Here is a 19,995-nt window from a genome sequence, read left to right on the forward strand (position 1 = left end):
CACTCCTTCGTTATTTTAGCTGTGTGCTTAGCGTCATTGTCTTGTTGGAAGGTGAACCTTCGGCCCAGTCTGAGGTCCTGGGCACTCTGGAGAAGGTTTTCATCCAGAATATCCCTGTACTTGGCCGCATTCATCTTTCCCTCGATTGCAACGAGTCGTCCTGTCCCTGCAGCTGAAAAACACCCCCACAGCATGATGCTGCCACCACCATGCTTCACTGTGGGGACTGTATTGGACAGGTGATGAGCAGTGCCTGGTTTTCTCCACACACATACCACTTAGAATTTAAGCCCAAAAAGTTCTATCTTGGTCTCATCAGACCAGAGAATCTTATTTCTCACCATCTTGGAGTCCTTCAGGTGTTTTTTCATGTGTCTTGCACTGAGCAGAGGCTTCCGTCGGGCCACTCTGCCATAAAGCCCTGACTGGTGGAGGGCTGCCAGTGATGGTTGACTTTCTACAACTTTCTCCCATCCTCCCGACTGCATCTCTGGAGCTCAGCCACAGTGATCTTTGGGTTCTTCTTTACCTCTCTCACCAAGGCTCTTCTCCCCCGATAGCTCAGTTTGGCCCGGACGGCCAGCTCTAGGCAAGGGTTCTGGTCGTCCCAAACGTCTTCCATTTAAGGATTATGGAGGCCACTGTGCTCTTAGGAAACCTTAAGTGCAGCAGAAATTTTTTTGTAACCTTGGCCAGATCTGTGCCTTGCCACAATTCTGTCTCTGAGCTCTTCAGGCAGTTCCTTTGACCTCATGATTCTCATTTGCTCTGACATGCACTGTGAGCAGTAATGTGTTATATAGACAGGTGTGTGGCTTTCCTAATCAAGTACAATCAGTATAATCAAACACAGCTGGACTCAAATGAAGGTGTAGAACCATCTCAAGTATGATCAGAAGAAATGGACAGCACCTGAGTTAAATACTGTATATGAGTGTCACAGCAAAGGTGTCTGAATACTTAGGACCATGTGATATTTCAGTTTTTCTTTTTTAATAAATCTGCAAAAATCTCAACAATTCTGTGTTTTTCTGTCAATATGGGGTGCTGTGTGTACATTAATGAGGAAAAAACATGAACTTAAATGATTTTAGCAAATGGCTGCAATATAACAGAGTGAAAAATTTAAGGGGGTCTGAATACTTTCTGTACCCACTGTGTGTGTGTATATATATTATATATATATATATTATATATATATATATATATATATATATATATATATATATATATATATATATATATATATATATATATATATATAAAATATATATTTATATATATATATAATTTTGTATATTGTGTTTTTCACCTTTGTTAATAGTAGTGGTAACTACAGCCTATCATAGTTTTTTACTAGATGCAAGTGAATCTTGCATCTAGTAAAAAAAAAAAAAGGTTGTTAATTACTCACCCTTGTGTCATTCCACTCCTGTATGAAATTCATTCATCTTTGGAACACAAATTATGATTTTTTTTTTTTTAATTTAAAAAAAACAAATAAACCAATCCATTTAATATATCATAACAATACAATCCAATTAAATTAATTGACTTCATTACTTTAAGCAAATAAATAAAGAAATGAACATGACATTTTTGGGTGAAATAAAACTTTGTCCATGGTTCCATCTTCCGACCGAAAAAAAAAAAAAAACATGAAAGAAACTGTTTTGGTGTAAGTATGTAAATATATACTATCAGATATTGCTCACTGAATGTTACTAACAGGACAGAAGAAAAACCTGCTCTAGAACTTTAACCTCTAGCTGACAAGTGATGTTATAGCTTGCTTGGCAAAATTTAGATACTTGTTTCTATAGACAAAATGAAATCTTTCAAGTATTAAATGAAAATAAATATTATTACCAATGTATGACCAGCATGTAAAGAAACAAAAAATTAAAGTCTAATTATTATGTGAATGACTCAGGGTGGTTTTGCTGGGGAAATCCAAGGTAAACTGTCACTGCCAGTGTAATTTTAATGAAACTCATCTGTTGACATGAATGGTGAATTCCACTGGCTGTTGCTTGCTCACATTAGGCCTACTATGGAGTGTGTGCAAGAGCATGAGCAATATGTTGCTGACCACAGCTCACTTAACAGCCATCGGTGTCGCTAATAACAAGGGTTTCTGTATTCTACATAGAGCCCTTTAACAGCTAAATATAAGAATTTTCAGGAGTTAATCTTTACTCTTGACGGTGAAATAGCTTGAGCCATTCTTTTGAGTAGGATTAGGTGGTACGACAATACAGTTTTCCAAGACAGCTTAATTTTTGACATGCTTATAAAGAAACATGAAAGAATAAAGTGCATAAATGCTTGATGGTATTCAAGTTAACAGAAATTAGAAGAAATATAATCAATATATTAGCTATAATTGTCTAGTGTTGGGGTTAAAGAATGTATTGTTTAGAAATATGTTGTTTATAAGTTTTTCAAAGAGGGCATAGCACTTATCTTTCTCTTATGTGTAATGTCACTGTCTCTTGCACTTGATTGCTTGTAAATATTGTTTGTATTTTTGTATTTTCAAATTACAAATTACTTGTATTTTAATTAAATACATTTCTCACACCAGTACTTTTGTAATTTTAATTAAATACATTAGATAAGCTTGTATTTGTAATTTGTAACTATATACTTTTTGATGTAAGTATATTTACATGGTTGAAACATGTGTCTCATTTCCTTCTCTCAAAACAACTGTATTGAACATACCTATCTAAGTGCCATATTCTTTTTCCAAAGTTTGCATGCCTACAACTCAAAAAGTATTAAAAATATCACAGTTATGATTTTAGATTCAAGATCTTAATAAACTTTTCTTTTGCAATGTTCATTTTCAAGGCCTTATATTATGCAGTCCCAGAGATATGGGGTATATCTCAATAAGGCTCCATGTCCAGACTGTTGAATATTAACTATTTTCAGTGTTTGAAAACCAAATGTGGTTTTGTGTTTATCTAGTCATCACTTTTGACAATGCAAATATGCAAATAATAACAGCAACCTAGGTTTTAGGAATGTACAGTGTGAGATTATTAATGACCAGATTTAATTTTTAACTCTAGGTTTAGTATGAACAGTGTGAAAAATAAAATAAGATTACCCAGGATATCATTTACCTGGGGTTTAGAATTACCCAGTATTAATTAAAGTATTTGAGACCTTAAATGTTTGGGGTAATATCAGTGATTCTGCCTAATATGCCTTTTAGCAGTAGATACTATTTGATCTATGACTATGCTTCACATTTTATAACAATAAAAAATATAATAAATTATAATAATTAACCCAGGTGAGGAAAATCGTGGTTTATTGAAGTGAATGCAATGTGTGGTGAAAGCAACCACGTTTCCCTATGAAGCATGGGATTTGTTTTAGACGTGTTTTGGTAACTTCTGTTAAAATAAACAAAACTACCCCTACTTCCAAATATCCCTTAAACTGATTTAAATATAGAATCTTATGAATAGACTACAGAGAGCAAGGTAACGTGCATCAAATTGACCATTTCAGTGCATTTTTAGCACTCAGACATTTATGTTCTATGCAGTTGTTTTGATAGAGGGGAAAGAAAATACAATTCTAATTTAAACATTTATTTATTTTTCAGGCATTCTTAGTTAGTTCTTTAAAGTAAGTATCGGCTGTATTCAAAGTGACTAAATTTTGGTTTGTCAACAAGAAAAAATGGATCATATTTCAACAACCTGAATATGGAGCCGTAATTGAGATCGCCATATCTCTGGGACTGAACGATGTAGGGGCCTTGAAAATGGAAGATTCCAAAAGAAAAAGTTATTAGTTTATTAGGAACTAGAATGTAAAATCATATTGTGATATCTTTAAAATGAAGATGCCAAACAGAAAGTTTTTTTTTTAGACCAAATTTCTAAAAGTGCATTAAGATATATTTAATACTTCTTGAGTTACAGATATGCAAATTTTGGAGAAAAAACTTGATAAGAGCTGTTTCCCCTCCCCATATTAAATGGTCACCATTGGCATATAGTGCAACAAAAATGGCTAAAGTCAACAGATTTTACTAAGAGACCTACCAATCTCTGTGTAAAAATAATACTATGATGCTGCCATCTTTCTGAAGTCATTTTCAACCCCCTGTAAAACCTCTGAATCTCAGGTGAAACATGCCATTTTGACACCCCTCTACAAATGGATAACTCAGTAAATATTCATCCATGACATTTAATAGTTTGGCTTCCCTCACTATATAAGTCTATCTTTCTTCAGTAAGAAAATATAAGCATAATTTAAAAAAAAATTAGCCATTGACCTCACACTGAATTAAAAAACAATAACACAACCTGCAACTCTAAATGCTACTTTAAAGTCCCTTTAAAGAAAAGTCTGTTCTGTGGCCATATTGGCAACACCTCTGGGCAGCTCATACAAGACCAAGTCCTATCTAAATGAATGGGGGAATACTGAAATCTCAAAAACTGCTAAAAAAAAGAAAGAAACAAAGACAAAGTACATTTTGTACATTTTAAAGTCAAATTATTTTATCAAATGCACTTTGAGACTTTGAAATCAAGAGCTGCAACCCATGTTCTTAACTAAGAAAACTTAAGTCAGAAAAAGGTCAGTGAATTGACTTGTACCTGAACTTTAAAGGGGTCTCAACCCTCTTTTCATTTTGTGATATACTGGTCCTCATTCTACCACAGGAACATTCAAATGAATTCACCTGGTGTTTTAGAAGCAATTTAAATTAAAATATAAAAAAAATAACAAAAACTAAAATTAATAAACAATAAAAAATAATTCCAAATTAAAATAAATGAAAATTAATATTTCATAGGTATATTATTTTTGTTTTACACTACAGTATGAAAATTACTATACTTCTTTTTCCTAATTTTCTACACTTGAAAGAGATATTTGATTTGGACTGTATTTAAACCGCTAGCTGTCAGCAATTTTGTAGATAAGAAGGGTCCTTGGCTGCAGGACTTTGCACTTGCACTCTCAGACAACCTGCGCTTCCGGCTAGTGACGTTGCCACTTGCAATCTTTTTTTATGGGTTTCTTATTTGTATTCTATTTATTTATTATTTAGTAAATTATTTTATTTATTATTTTGTATTGAATCGCTCAACATTTTACAACAGTAGCCAGGTGGTGAAGACAAGAAAAATGAAACTAAATTGCAATGTTCACCTGCATGCTACCTGCGATGTCACTTGCAATCGACACAAAATACAGCATGTTGCCATTGGAGACAAGATGCTGTGGTGGTTAAACGATTAAAACTAATTAGTACCATAATTTACAGGGTCCTGCAAGTCATCTGTAGGAGAAAAAGGTGACGTCTAGGGGGTGACCTGTAGGAGAAAAAAGACAAGACCTTCAAATCCTTGACCCACTAGAACATCAGAATATGAACGCAATGCGCAAAGTCTCTACTTAAGGGTTTTTCTCCCGTAGAAAACCATAAACACTTAATATTGCTTAATGAATTAAGATATATCAAATTTGATATACAGTTTATTAATATGTATAGTGTTTTCCAAAACGTGGCATAATGGAATAAGATGATAAAGACCAAATTCAGTAACTTAAGTCTTATAGTTGATGCAAACTATACAGACAGATTTGAATGCGCAGCGCATTAAGAAATGTATCAGGAAGTGATAGGACCAACCCATACAGGCAAGCAGACGAAGCCCAGAACATAATGCCTTAAATTGCACGTTAAAGTTCCCCATTAGAATGCAAAAATCACTTTTTTAAGGTGTTTGAAACACAGTTGTGTGGCCACAGGGTGTGAAACACAACAAGACTATAAACGGTAAACAATTCCACTCAATCATTGTTTATAATTTAAAGAGGGACCATACTTCAATGCATCGTATAAATGTCCAGCTTCATGGTGACAAAGTAAGCATCACGCGATCATATTTTGTTTTCCAAAAGAGCTATTTCTTGTAAGGCTAATGCTGCTAAAGCTACCATTGTCTCTGCCTCGCTTTCAATTAAATACCACCGTGCTACCAGCATGTTACGTACTTAAATAGGAATGTGGTAGCGTTAAAAATTGCATTTTGTCAGCAATATTATTAACATAGCCTACACTTAACACTGGTGGCGCCCGTGAGCATGAGCTCTTCGAGAAGCGCGCCTGGCTGCAGCCCTACCCAAAATTGAGAGCATACTCTGAGAGTTGGTCTGATCTTCTTCTATGGAGCATACACTTGACAGGAAATGTGTGCATAGCTGGTGTAGGGCCGAATATATTGTTTAAAAAGCTAAAAAGCGGCTGTGCAGTTTTGCAGTATGCTTTCATTATAATGCACACAAGAAGAAAAAAACATAAAGCCTCCGCGTAACTTCGCTTACAACCCTGAAATCATTGTATTTGCTAAATTAAGCTGGTCTTTGATACATCAGATAAAATAAACCTACTATGCATTTTGGTAAAATGGGTTGGGCTGATTATCCACTGATGGGAGGACTGAACTTCTCAGATAGAAGAATGAATTATGAATTAAATAATTTTTGAAGGTTTATTGTCGCATATCATCAGAGTAGCAGAGAAATGAAATGAAAAAGGATGTATCACTATTGTTTTTAATTTATACAGCATGACAAGATAATTATTATTATAATTATCTCGTCATGCAGTTGACAAATGGCACCGCGGCCAGGCTATTCACTAGCCAGGACCGCGCCACAAACAAGCCATAGAAGCTGTTAGCTGAAATAGGGAGTTGGGGAAGAGTAGAAAGAGGATGAAGTGGTCGAGGGAATGGGATGATGGTCAGGTTGATCAGGGCATCTAGAATTGATGGCTCAGCCCGAGACTCAGGGTGGGGGGAGTACCATCTCTAGCATATGGCCCCAGGCCAGACAATTAGGACCCCTGTGCTGGGAAGAGCTGATTTAAGTGTGAGCTCAGGAATGCCTGGATCACACGGAGAGGATGAGGCTGTATTTAGGCTCGTGGCTAGAGGAAGTCAATCTATGTTCTTGTTTCTCGTGAAGCCTCATTAGCAGGAATGTGCGAACGATGAGAGAAGGGCAATCGTGTGAGCAGAAAGTGGTTATTCATATGAGTAGCTGATCCCTGCCAAGTAGGTTAAGAAATGCACGGGGATCTTTATAAATAGGAAATGAACGTAAGATAATAAGCAGTGAATGGACGCGGGTTGGTTGGATGGGAAAGGAAGCCGGAGACAGTTCCAGCTCGAGAGGTATTCTGGAGATCATGCTTGAGCAAGGCACTATGAATGGCTTCTTTGGGAAGCATGTTTGGTGTTTGATCTGTGGTGGGCTGACTGGTGAGGGGATGCATGTTTTATTCTGGACAAGTCTAACTTCTGGAAATGGGAAATGGAGTATCTGGGTATCGGTTACCAGGATTGAGGAGTCCTGGTATACGAGTTGCTCGGAGGAGGAATTGTTGTTGAGTAGAGATTAAGTGGGCCTATGCATGAATTGTATTAACTGCCAAACATAATCATCCCTGCATATAATCTGATGAGGTAGATTTTGGGCCATTCAATCTCAAAAGGATGGCTGCGACTATGGGATATATTTCCATAATGCTGTGGGAGATCGCTCTTGATTGTGGAACTCGAACCCGGAGGCTGTTCGAATCAACCCAGCAGCCACCATATTAACTGCTGAAGTCTATTTTAGGTGCTGCACGTGTATAGTTGGATGCAGCCGAGATGAGATACACTTTATGGAAAATAAATGTTGTTCCATGATGAGAGGTATGTTGTTGCTGAGGCACTTTCCATTGTATGCTTATCTAATGTGACAGGTAGTATGAGAAGGGGATGGTTGCTGCTTTGAGCAGGAATGCTTTAATGCTATGTAAGGATTTCCGTTGAGGAATTATCTGGCTGGCATTGTTAAGGTGGCCTAGGTGTCCTTGTAGCTGATGTGTACTACATCTTGTCTAGTGAAGTGAGGCTCTGGGGCTTCTACTCTGTCACTTCCATAATGGAAGGCAGAGTTCATGTTCAGTGAAAAACGATTGAAAAGCGTAAAAATCCTAATTATTACAAGGCAGCCTAGATGATTGAGGTGCTGTTGCTGCCATCTCTTCCTCTCTAATGCAGGATATTGGCCGGCCGGTATGTCAATGATTTAAGAAAGGTTAATGTTTACTGAGGAGCATTTCTATTGGCATTGGAATTACTGGAGGGGATGGGGCTGTGCAGCAGATAGCTGTAGTTGCATGGCAAAGTGTTGAGTTTAAGGGGGGTGCTGTGTAATTGGAGCATGCCTGAAGCTGGATGTGAGGGGGCTCCACAAGTTCGTCGTAATCGGGATGTTTAAATTCAAAATATCAGGAAGCAGAGTCTCAGGGTGTGGAGAGGGCTACCTGAATGACCCTTGGTTGGATGCTGTAGACAACCTGCTGCTCGAATTATTTGTGAGCATAGAGCTACTGAAACAGAAAGGTGAATGGACTGCTGGAGCTGGCCAAGTAGGTGGTGTCGCTATGGTTAAGTATGTACCTGTGGCGGAATTTGAAGGTATTGATGGCAGACAGTGATAGAGGCCACGATAGGCCGGGCGGGGATAGAGGCTACGATAGGCCATACTGAGAGTTAGGCCACGAGAGTCTGGATAGAAGACACGATAGGCCGGGCGGGGATAGAGGCCACGATAGGCCATACTGAGAGTTAGGCCATGATAAGCCAGACAGTGATAGAGGACAGATAGGCCATACTGAGAGTTAGGCCATGATACCACAACAGTGAAAACAACCACCAGCCCACAATGGGCGCATTTTTTTTTTTTACCAGAGGAATGGAATTGGAGGTTGGAGAAGTCCTGGCTGGCCCACGTGAGGTTGGGTCCCTTGGGGCACTGGATGAGGCATCTGGACTGCCGAAGTAGCTGTTTGAATCATTAGGGAACTGGGAGGCGTATGCTGTAAACGGCTGAAGGAATGGTGGAAGAATGGATGTTGGGATGAAAGGATGTCTTTGAGTGGGGGAGTGGGCTATAGATAATTATTAGAAAACATGGAGCCGTATTGCTGATTGTTTGTTTATTTACTTATTAAGCCATACCAGCATATGTGGCTATATTTCATGGTGAAATCAGTAAATACATAACTCAATCCGTACACATGTCTGTAATACGAAGTATTACAGTCAAGGGGGAATGCTATAATGTTCAATTTAACCAGCCCTTTTTTCCTTTGGCCTAATAATAATTCTCTATAATCAGCTGAAGGGAAGGGTATAGGAATGGATGTTTGTGAGTGGAGTTTTATGAGCAAACTGTGAGCATAGAGAAGTGAAGAATTTTGGGAGAGATCAGATTGCGCGAGTGCAGGTGGAATTACGTCTTGCCTGCCGCTAGAGGGAGCTGCTGTCTGATGCTTTGGGGGGATAATTCATCGTGACAATCACGTGGGATGGAGAGGACTCCCTGGGAGTTGCCGGAAGTGCTGAGGGCTCAAATGTTTGTCATGACAGAGGGTTTTAGTTTGGTACGGAATATAGTTGAAGATAACTGTTTGTTATTTGCAACGATTGAAGTGGACTACCTTGGATTTAAGTGCGTGTTGAAGGCGACCCATGGTTCAGTTGTCCTCGGCTCTGGATTCTGAAAGACGTGCAATGGGAGCGCTTAGGAAGCGTCAGAGAAGCGTCTCGCGAGGGGAGTGAAAATTCAGTTTCTGCGTCCACCACGCAAACGATGATGGCGATCTCGGCCCGCGGATCCCACTGACGGAGAGGTTGGAGACTGGGAACAGCTCAGAGTCCTCCCAGGATGAGCCTGGGAGAAGACACTCGTGGTCCGGAATGTGCTCAGAAAGAGACTGCGATCGGGACAATGAGAGGTGATCCTCAAGTGTCGCCAGTGACATTGAATCGAACAGAGTGCCGTCCAGGCCAGGTGAGTCCATCTGTCCTTCGAGAGAATGAGACTAGCAGTATGGTATGAGGCGGCCCGATATATATGGAGGTTTCAGGAAGTCAGGTGATTGACCAATTAACTCCATGAGTTTCTGTTTTGGGATGCTTTTGTTTTACAGTTGAAATTCTGCAATGTAGTAAAAAGAAAATTTAAGTCGCATAAAAATTTAAATGGCACACAGCAAAGCATGCCCCCCTCTAATTTCTAATTTCAGGAAAATATGCTGCTCCTCACATTGGCTGAAGTTTTAAGAAATCGAGAAACTTTTTATTTCTACCGCCAGTGATGATTCCAGAAATTATATGCCTGTAATCTGTTAAGCATAGTAAATTCAACACAATTTCTCAAGCCATCATGCTCTTATTTTAGTGCAGTCGCCTCAGCCAGTTGTCTCAAGTGTCAAATACTTTCACGTTAAGCACTTTAGAATGTCCCAGTGATTCATTTGTGAATTCGACTGGTCCAGGAGATTAAACTTGCAGCAGCTAACATCTCGTGATTCAATAAATCAGACATTGTGAGTTAAGTTAACAATAAACAACTGTGCATTATAATGAAGGCTTTGTAAAACTGCACAGGGTTTTTAGTTTTTAAACAACATACTCTGTCCTACACTAACCATGCACACATTTCCTATCATGTATGTCTATGAAAGACGATCGAACCAATCAGAAAAGCCTGCTGTTTAAGGTGTGGGCTGCATCTGGGGCGGGGGCTACATGTGCAGCCCTGCCCCAGATGCACCCCACGCCTCAATCTGCAGGCTGCAGCCGGGTGTACTTAATCTCTTCTGAGAAGGGAGCAGGGTTGCCAGGTTTTCGCAACAAAACCCTCCAATGGACATGAAAAGCAATTCGTGGCAACAGTGTTAAAGTGTTGACTTGGCAACACTGGAAGGGAGGCGAGAACACCAACTCATTTTTATTTAAAGGGGACATACACTTAAACCGAGCATTTTGGCTCAGACCCCAAAAGTGGCAATTTCAACAAGCTATAAAAAATGATCTGTGGGGTATTTTGAGATAAAACTTTGCATACCCACTCTGGGGACATCAGAGAACATTTTAAAATATTGTATCAATGCATTCTAGGGCACCTGTAAATGTTTTCCTCCCATAGAAAATTACAAATAAAAGACGTAATATAGCTTAATGAACAAAGATCATGATATAAAAAAGGCTGTAGTTTACTCTAAGGAAAAACCCTTAACACACGAAACTTTGCGCATTGTGTTTATTTTGGGCTCTGCCTGTCTGTACACATTAGTTATGTTTTAATGATGAGGAGGAGTAATCTATCATCTTAGTCTGTTATTATGATGCGTTTTGCACTATAGGAGGGAAACGCTATATACATAGGTTATACATATAAATATACATTATATTGACAAACTGCCTATCGAATTTGATCTATCTTAATACATTAAGCCTTAGTGTTTATGGTTTTCTACGGGAGGAAAACAATAAATGAGAGATTGCGCATTGTGTTCATACTATGCTGTTCTGAGGTCACGGATTGGTGGGTCTTGTCCTTTTCTTCTACAGATGACTTGCAGGAGCCTGTTCGTTATGGTACTAATTAGTTTTAATCGTTTAACCACCACAGCGTCTTGTTTCCAGTGGCAACAAGCACAATTTGTGTCGATTGCAAGTCAAGTAGCAAAAAGTGAAAATCGCAAGTCGCAGGTGAAAGTTACACTGTCATTTAGTTTATTTTTTCTTGTCTTCACCACCTGGCCACTGTTGTAAAAATGTTGAACGATTCAATTAAAAAAAAATTGGGCCAAGGTTGCGCTTTCCTTATATTTATTTTTATAGTTATCAGCTTTGGTGTGAATGAGCCTTAACTGTCTGTCTTAAACAGCTCCTTAGTTCAGTAGGTCTAGGAGTTAGCCATTTCTAGAGCTGTATTATTGCCCAGTGTATTGAACTTTGGCTTCCTAAAAAAATCATATAATGCACTGTAAAAACTTAGAGGAACTATTCCTTTTTTTTCTTTTCAGTTTTGAGCTAACAAAACAGGGTAAGAATGGCAACTTTGTGACAGTTACAATAGAGATATATAATAAATACTAAGGACATCTGCAAACAATTTACTACATATTTAATTTATGTAGACTTTAACAGCTGAAAAAAATCTTTATTTATTTTTCATCAGGGAAAATAAAGGACATTGGAACAGCAAGAATCAGGCCAGGTTAACACCTGCAAAAGGATAAAGACTTAAAATGAATAATATATTTCACAAACTCCATGTTGAAGGCAAGCACCTCAATAAACTTGGAGCTGCAGATGTTCTTCAGATAACTGAACATTCATTACAGTCCCATGAGTTTTATTCTGAAGAGGAGCTGATTCAGACTTTCATACAAAAACTACTGATGATGAACTACAGAGCAAGATACATTAAAACTAAAGAGTCCAACGAACAGGATCAAACACAACAAACAGACAACGATTTATCTGAAGAAGAGAGTGATATTTTTGATGATGTTTTCGGAAACATCTCTCCATCAGAAAAAGCATCAAGTCAGTCTGATCCTGTTCACCCAATGGATGTTCAGATGGCCGTGTTTCATTGTGCTGATGGTTTCCTGAAGCAGCTGATGGTGACTAAACTGTCCCAATGTCAGTACGCTCTGCCTCTGCTGGTTCCTGATCCACTCACACAACAGATTGAGTTTCCTCTCTGGACATTCAGACAAATCAGCAAGAGCTGGAAGATGAGAAACACAGACAATGAAATCATCAGTCAAAACCAGATGGTCTACAAGGCAGAAACTCCAATGGTGTGTTTCTTCAGGTTTGGCTCTGTGTCTTCATCCAAGTCTCAGCTGATGAACAGTCTGATCAATGAGAAACACAACACGTTCTTCCACAGGAACTGCCCAGGCAGCAGCAGAACCAGAGAGCTGATGGATGGAGTGGTGGAGATCGCCTGGTACTGTCCATCTGGATCATATGATGATAAATTCACTGACTGTGTTGCATTCTGTAATCTACACGGTGATGCAGGAAAACATGAGAAACAGCTGCAGATCCTCACTGAAATGTCCTCAGTAAACGTTGTTCTTCTATCAAAACTGGACAGGAATGACAAACATGCAGCAAAGATCCAAAACCTGTACAAGGACAGAAAGCCACTCATTAGTCTTTTAGATGATAATGATTCTTCTGTAATTAAGACAAAGAAAGGAAAATTCAAAATTGGTCTGAAATGCAGAAGTCATTCAGATGTATCTGAAGAACTCAGAAAAGCTATAAATGATTGTCTCAAAGAATCGTCTTCCACTTTCAGACTTGAAGATGTATCCCAACACTCAGATATCAGAGTAGATGAGAAAGATGATGATGACTGCAGGAGAGGAAGAGAAGCAGCACAGGAGATGATGAGTTTGCTAAAGAAGAAAGAGCTGAGAAACATCAAAGAATCATTTCTGCCTCATCAGGGGAAACTGTGGCATCAGTGGTGTCAGAAAAACAAAGAACTACATCGACCTCAAGGAGAAAAGATTGAAATGGAAATAAGTAGAAAAAAAACACAAATGAAAAAAATCCGCAAACAGCAGCATGAATTTGATATCAGTAATTTTATGATGTTGATGATGTGCTCATTTGATAAACTTGAGAAGATGTTTTTTCTCAAATGGCTCAGATTTCTCCTGGATGAGCATACATCAGCTGATATTTCTGCTCTACACCACAAGTATCATGAAAAGTGGTCAACACTCTTACAACTGAAAGAGAAACATGATAAGTCAGAACAACTTGAAACGGAACAAACAGAACTTGAAACAATATCTGAGGAACTTCAGGCTGCAACCTTTGGTTTGGAGCACATCATGAGGGAGATCGGTAAGATCTATGAATCATGTTCATCTGTAAAGAAGAACAAGAAAGACCTGAAAGACTTCTCTTCTCTCCCAAGTCTCGCAGCAGAGATGATGATCTCTGGATTTCCACTGGAGCTGATGGATGGAGATGCTGCTCATGTTCCTGTGATCTGGATCTCTGCTGTACTAGATGAACTCATAAAGAAACTGGGAGACCAGAGAGTATTTGTGCTGTCAGTTTTAGGGATTCAGAGCTCTGGGAAATCCACCATGCTGAATGCCATGTTTGGACTCCAGTTTGCCGTCAGTGCTGGCAGATGCACCAGAGGAGCTTTCATGCAGCTGGTCAGAAGCTCAGACGAGATGAAAACACAGATGAACTTTGACTATATTCTGGTTGTTGATACTGAGGGGCTTCGTGCTCTAGAACTGGCTGGAAGATCAACAAGACATCATGACAATGAATTTGCCACATTTGTTATTGGTCTTGGGAATCTAACACTGATCAACATTTTTGGAGAAAACACAGCTGAGATGCAGGACATTCTTCAGATTGTTGTTCAGGCCTTCATGAGGATGAAGAAGGTCAGACTGAATCCCAGCTGTGTGTTTGTGCATCAGAACGTTTCAGATGTCGCAGCTAGAGAAAAAACCATGGAGGCAAGAAGACAACTGCTGGAGAAACTAGATGAGATGACAAAACTCGCTGCTAAAGAGGAAGGCTGTGATGCAGAATGCTTCAGTGATGTCATTAAATTTGATGTTCAGAATGATGTGAAGTATTTTGCTCATCTCTGGGAGGGAAACCCACCCATGGCACCACCAAACCCAAACTATTGTGAGAATATTCAAGAACTAAAGAAATATATTATGTCTCATGCCTCAAAATCACATAGAATGCTGCTGAAAGACTTCAAAATTCATATTAAAGATCTCTGGGAGGGTTTACTAAATGAACAATTTGTCTTCAGCTTCAGAAACTCTCTGGAGATTTCAGTCTACAGGAAATTGGAGACTGAATACAGCAAGTGGTCCTGGAGTCTTCAAAATGCCATGCTCAAAATTGAGAATAAACTACACAACAAAATACAAAATGAAGCAATTCATGAAGTTGAAGAAACTTATCTTCAAAGAGAACTGAAGAATACAAGTAAAGAAGTGGAAAAATCAATGTCAGAGTTCTTTGAGAAAGACACATATGCAGACATACTGATTCAGTGGAAAACATCCTTTGAAACCAAAATCAAAGAGCTTAAGAAAAAAATTGTGAGGCAAACAGAGAAAAAAATGAATGAGATTCTTCATCAAGACCTTAAGAAAAAACACGATCAGATTACACATCATGAAAACACTCTCTATGAAAAGAGCAAAGAACTTGCCTTAAAACTCAAAGACAAAGCAAAGGATGAAGAAACACTGAAGAAAGAGTTTGATTTGTTTTGGAAAATTAACATCAAGATCATCAGTGACACTCCAGCAATCAGAGACATTGACATAATGAACATAAAAGAAATCCTCAGTGACAAAAAAGATGAGTACTATAGTATTTTCCAGAAATACTGTCATGGAGCAACATCTGCTGCTATTTTAGGTGAGATCATCTGTGAGAAACTTAAAGAGCCCATTGAGCAGAGTGTCTACAAGAACACCGCTAGAGATCTGACAGATGAAATTAGATCAAACTGTGAATCACTGAATGGAAGCAGATCAAATCTGGAACAACATATCCTGAAGACACTGGCAGAAGAGGAGGATTTTGACAAATACATGGATTACATTAAAACTCCCAGAAATCACTTCAAGAGATTTATCAGAGATGAAGTCAGTCGGTACATCACTGATCAGTTCAGTGTCAGTGTTTTACCCAAGATGGAGAAGAACATCAAACTCCTGCAGCAGAAGATCATGAAAGCAGCTCATGAATCCACTGAACATGTTCAAGTGAAAAGAGGATATGCTGGCTTGTGGTTGAAGAGTTTCACACAGCAGCTCTCAGATGAGCTGATCTTCTCTGAAAAAGACCTGAGTGGAGTGAAACATGATGATGTTGATGATGTCAACCTTCTAGAAGATGTGATCAGAAAAGAACTTCCTGTTATAATGTCTGACATCAGAAGCAGATTCAACACAGAGACATTTCCAGTAAAGCTGGACTTTAAATTCAGACCAGATGAGCTTCTGATTGATCACCTCTGTCAGTGCTGTTGGGTTCAGTGTCCGTTCTGTAAAGCTATCTGCACCAACACCATAGAAAACCACGATGGAGATCACAGTGTTGCTATCCATCGTAATATTGGACTGAATGGGTGGACTTACAGAAGAACAACAAACTTGTCTATTACAATATGCACATCAGGCGTAGCAAGTGATCGATTTTTTTATGCTAACGCCTCAGATGACAAATTTCCTTGGAGAGATTACAGAAGAGCAGGAGGAGTTTATGCAGACTGGAGCATCACCCCTGACCTCTCTGAACTGCCCTACTGGAAGTGGTTTGTGTGCAGATTCCAGAAAGATCTGGAAAAATACTACAATAAAAAATTTGAAGGGAGTGGTAAGATCCCAGACAACTGGAGAACATTCTCAAAACATGAAGCTGTTGAGACTTTGGAAAAATACATTTAATTAAACAGAAATGTTTCTGCCTGGTCTATGATTCACAGTTTGAAATGAGTTCCTTATTTTTTTAGTTTAGTGATTTTGAAATAAATCAGAAAATATGTAGAGAGATGAGTAAATTTAAAGTAAAGTATTTTAAAGTAAATTAAGTGTTTCAAAAGCCTGAAAATGTTCTTTATATCAGTATATGTGATTTGTCCTCTATAGACAATGTGAAATACTCTTTTAAAAAAGCTGGATTCCAGAATTGTAATCAAGAAAACTAAAATGTGTATCGCTGTAATAGTTTTTTTAAACAGTTTGTTTGCAACAAAGTGGTAGATAAATATGTTATATTGATATTTCCAGAAATAAGTGAATTTCTTTACAAAAATACAGTTTTCATTGAATATTAACTGTGTGGATATTAATTATTGAAGTCTTGGGTTTCTGCACATATATGAATATATATGTCAGTCAAGTCACCTTTATTTCTATAGAACTTTATACAATAAACGTTATCAATACAAACAATACAATTACTTGAGAATCAGAATCAGCATCACAGAGAAAAAAAGGAGCTACCCATTAATAAGGAGCTAACCCTTTAATGGTTTTAAAAGTAAACAGCTGGATTAAAAAATTATACAATTTTTAAGCCAATGCAGTGTTATAGAGAGTATATGTTGTAGTTTAGATACATTTTTAGGATGGAAAAGTGCAGTCCCTTAACAAAAAATAAAATAAAAAATTTATTCAATTGTGTTATTAGAATACTACTTTTAACTAAAATTAAAAAAGCATACTTTCAGTCTACCTTTAATGTACTTCTCTAAAAAATACATTTTATGTATTTCTCAGAAATATACTTTGCACTTAAGTGAAATAAATTGTACTTAAGTATACTTGACTTATATTGACAGTATATTTGCCCTATACTTCTCTGTACTGGTCATTTGATCAAAATATACTTAAAAAGTGTAATTAAGTATTGTAAAATTTATTTGACTGTAGTTAGAGCTGGGTATTAACTGTTTACATGTAATCTGGATTACATAATCAGTTTCCAAAAATTAAGTACTTGTAATTAGATTAAATTAAATTTTTAAATTCTTGTAATCAGACTACTTACTTTTTTATTGATTACATGATTTTAAACTATTCACATAGCAATAAATTACTGTTAATTTATTGATTCTCCCTATTTCCTCTTTTTCATCTTTCTTTCTAAAATAACCTACCACTTCAGAAAGTCTTTGTGTCTTTTGGACATTCACACAAAGACCAGTCACAAGTCAGGTGGCTTTAATTACAAAGAAAATTGACAGGCCGCACAACATTTGACAGCTGGATTTATAAATATAAGTGTTTTCTCCACATTTCAACATTGCATCAAATACTTATGAGCACATAAATATTTAATTTTAATTATCACTCAGTAAGTTATTTTAAAATGTATTACCATATCTTTTAGGGGTGTCACTCCTTTTCTTGACGCATCAATTACAAACCCTGACGATGCATATGCATCGATCTTAGAACATGGATTTTTGAATTGTGAATTGCTGATTTCGGACAGTGATAGATTTAAAATGCAAAGAATTGAATGAATCGCTATTGCGCTTTAATGTTTTCGATATATATACACATTAAATTACTAGAAGCACAAATCAATGGAGACATTGAACAGCATTGTCCGTGCACTCACATCTCTCCTTCACATGCTCCACTTACCACGTGTCACAGGATTGTGTTCACGCTCCATTCACGGCTCTAACTGACACATTTTTTGAGCAGCCAATGTGTGATCTCTCCTTAGTTCTCGTGGCCAGTAATGCTAAAGTAAAGTAGTTTTACCTTTCTGTAGTTTTTCAATGGCTCTCGGTCATGCCATCAACATTACCTGAGCAGTCAAAGGCTGCCCATTTATTGCATGGATGGAGCAAAAACAATATAAGCTTCTAAAGCATTCACACATTTCCTCTGTGTGATAAATGAATTTTAACAATGTTATTAAACCGAATGTATCAAGGAAACCACAGCATTAACAACAACCTTGAGATAAGAGCGCAAGGTTTATCTGTCAATCACATGCAGGAAAGTTGCATTCGTTGCTATAGTAAACAGACATCAGGCATGTTTTCTTTCAGAATCATCATTCGCCGATGAAGAGAAAAAGTTAAATATTAGCATTTTATTTTATGAGAAAGAGTAATTCAGATTTTTTCTGTGCATGTGTACGCCTCTTCTGTGCCAGCAGCGTTGCGCGATGCTCTGTTTTTATTCAAACCAAAGTGTAATGCACGTTAAAAAGTATCCTTGTGGCGCGCTTGGCACAGAAAGGCATACGCTGTCTGCGTACTGCTCCAAGTGCCATAGAAATGGCGCTACGCTGATTTGGAGATTATTTCTGAGGAATTGTTGAATAAAGTCGTTATTTTTGTTTTCTTCGTGTACAAAAAGTATTCTCGTCACTTCATAATGTGACGTTTGAATCACTGATGTCAGATGGACTATTCTGATGATGCTTTTCATACTTTTCTGGATCTTGACACTGTTATTTATTTGGCAGTCTATGGGACAGTCTCAAGCCTACCGGTTTTCATCCAAAATATCTTTAATTGTGTTCCGAAGACAAACTAAGCTTTTATGGGTTTGGAACGACATGGGGGTAAGTGAATAATGACAAAATTTTCATTTTGGGATGGAGTATCCCTTTAAACAGAGAAAGTCAAACTTACGGTCAGTAAACAGATCGTACACCAGAGATCCTTTAGTGGAAAGTGACCATATATTTACCTAGTAACCAAAGGGGAGATTGTTTTTTACCAGAGATGCATTCGACGCTGATCACAGCAAGGTTGGTTAATACTCTGTGATCAACAGTCGTGTGAGCCTCCTCACTGGCGTGGTTTAGATGACCAAAAGACCATGTTGCCATGAGCCATCGATGTTATAACTCTGCCAAGATCCGCGATGTATATATTTCCGACGTGGTATGTATACAATGTCCGAGGGAACATGTAGAGCTGACAGAAGATTAAAGGATGCAAATGGAGTTGAATAAGTTCCACCACGAATACTGGAGCATCGTCCATATACCACAAAATGGTACACAGCAGAAAGGACAACCCAGATATGTAGTTCATCTGCACCCAATAGCTCAGTGATCTTCATAGTTTGATCCCTGTAGAGGTACCATGAAGAAACAGGTCAGTAACCGCCAGGAACACCAAAAACATAAAAAACAAAAACACACATAAACAACCAGTGTACAAACCCACAGAATCAGTGCGGATACACAAATCAGAGTGACTCCTTAAAGGATTAGTTCACTTCTGAATTGAAATTTCCTCATAATTTCCTCACCTCCATGTCATCCAAGATTTTCATGTCTTTCTTTCTCAGATGAAAAGAATTAAGGTTCTTGAGAAAACATTCCAGGGTTTTTCTCTATATAGTGCACTTCATTGGGGTTCACTGGTTGGAAGGTCCAAATTGCAGCTTCAAAGCATTCTACACAATCCCAGATGAGGAATAAGGGTCTTATCTAGCGAAACAACCTGACATTTTCTAAAAAACATTTTTAAAACATTCTTTTTAAAACATACTTTTTTAACTCCTCAACACTCATCTTGTCTAAG

The 19,995-nt window shown here is 37.9% G+C and overlaps 1 protein-coding gene across 1 annotated transcript; it reads left to right on the plus strand.

The window, feature by feature from the left end:
- The first annotated feature begins 12,118 nt into the window (after positions 1 to 12,118).
- LOC109084460 (interferon-induced very large GTPase 1-like) lies at positions 12,119 to 16,408 on the plus strand. Its single transcript, XM_019099149.2, has one exon. It carries the CDS (start codon positions 12,149 to 12,151, stop codon positions 16,376 to 16,378), a length of 4,230 nt encoding a protein of 1,409 aa, XP_018954694.2. The 5' UTR covers positions 12,119 to 12,148; the 3' UTR covers positions 16,379 to 16,408.
- The last annotated feature ends 3,587 nt before the right edge of the window (positions 16,409 to 19,995 follow it).

Source organism: Cyprinus carpio, chromosome B3 (assembly GCF_018340385.1).
Source record: "Cyprinus carpio isolate SPL01 chromosome B3, ASM1834038v1, whole genome shotgun sequence".
In the NCBI taxonomy this organism is placed as follows: domain Eukaryota; kingdom Metazoa; phylum Chordata; class Actinopteri; order Cypriniformes; family Cyprinidae; genus Cyprinus; species Cyprinus carpio.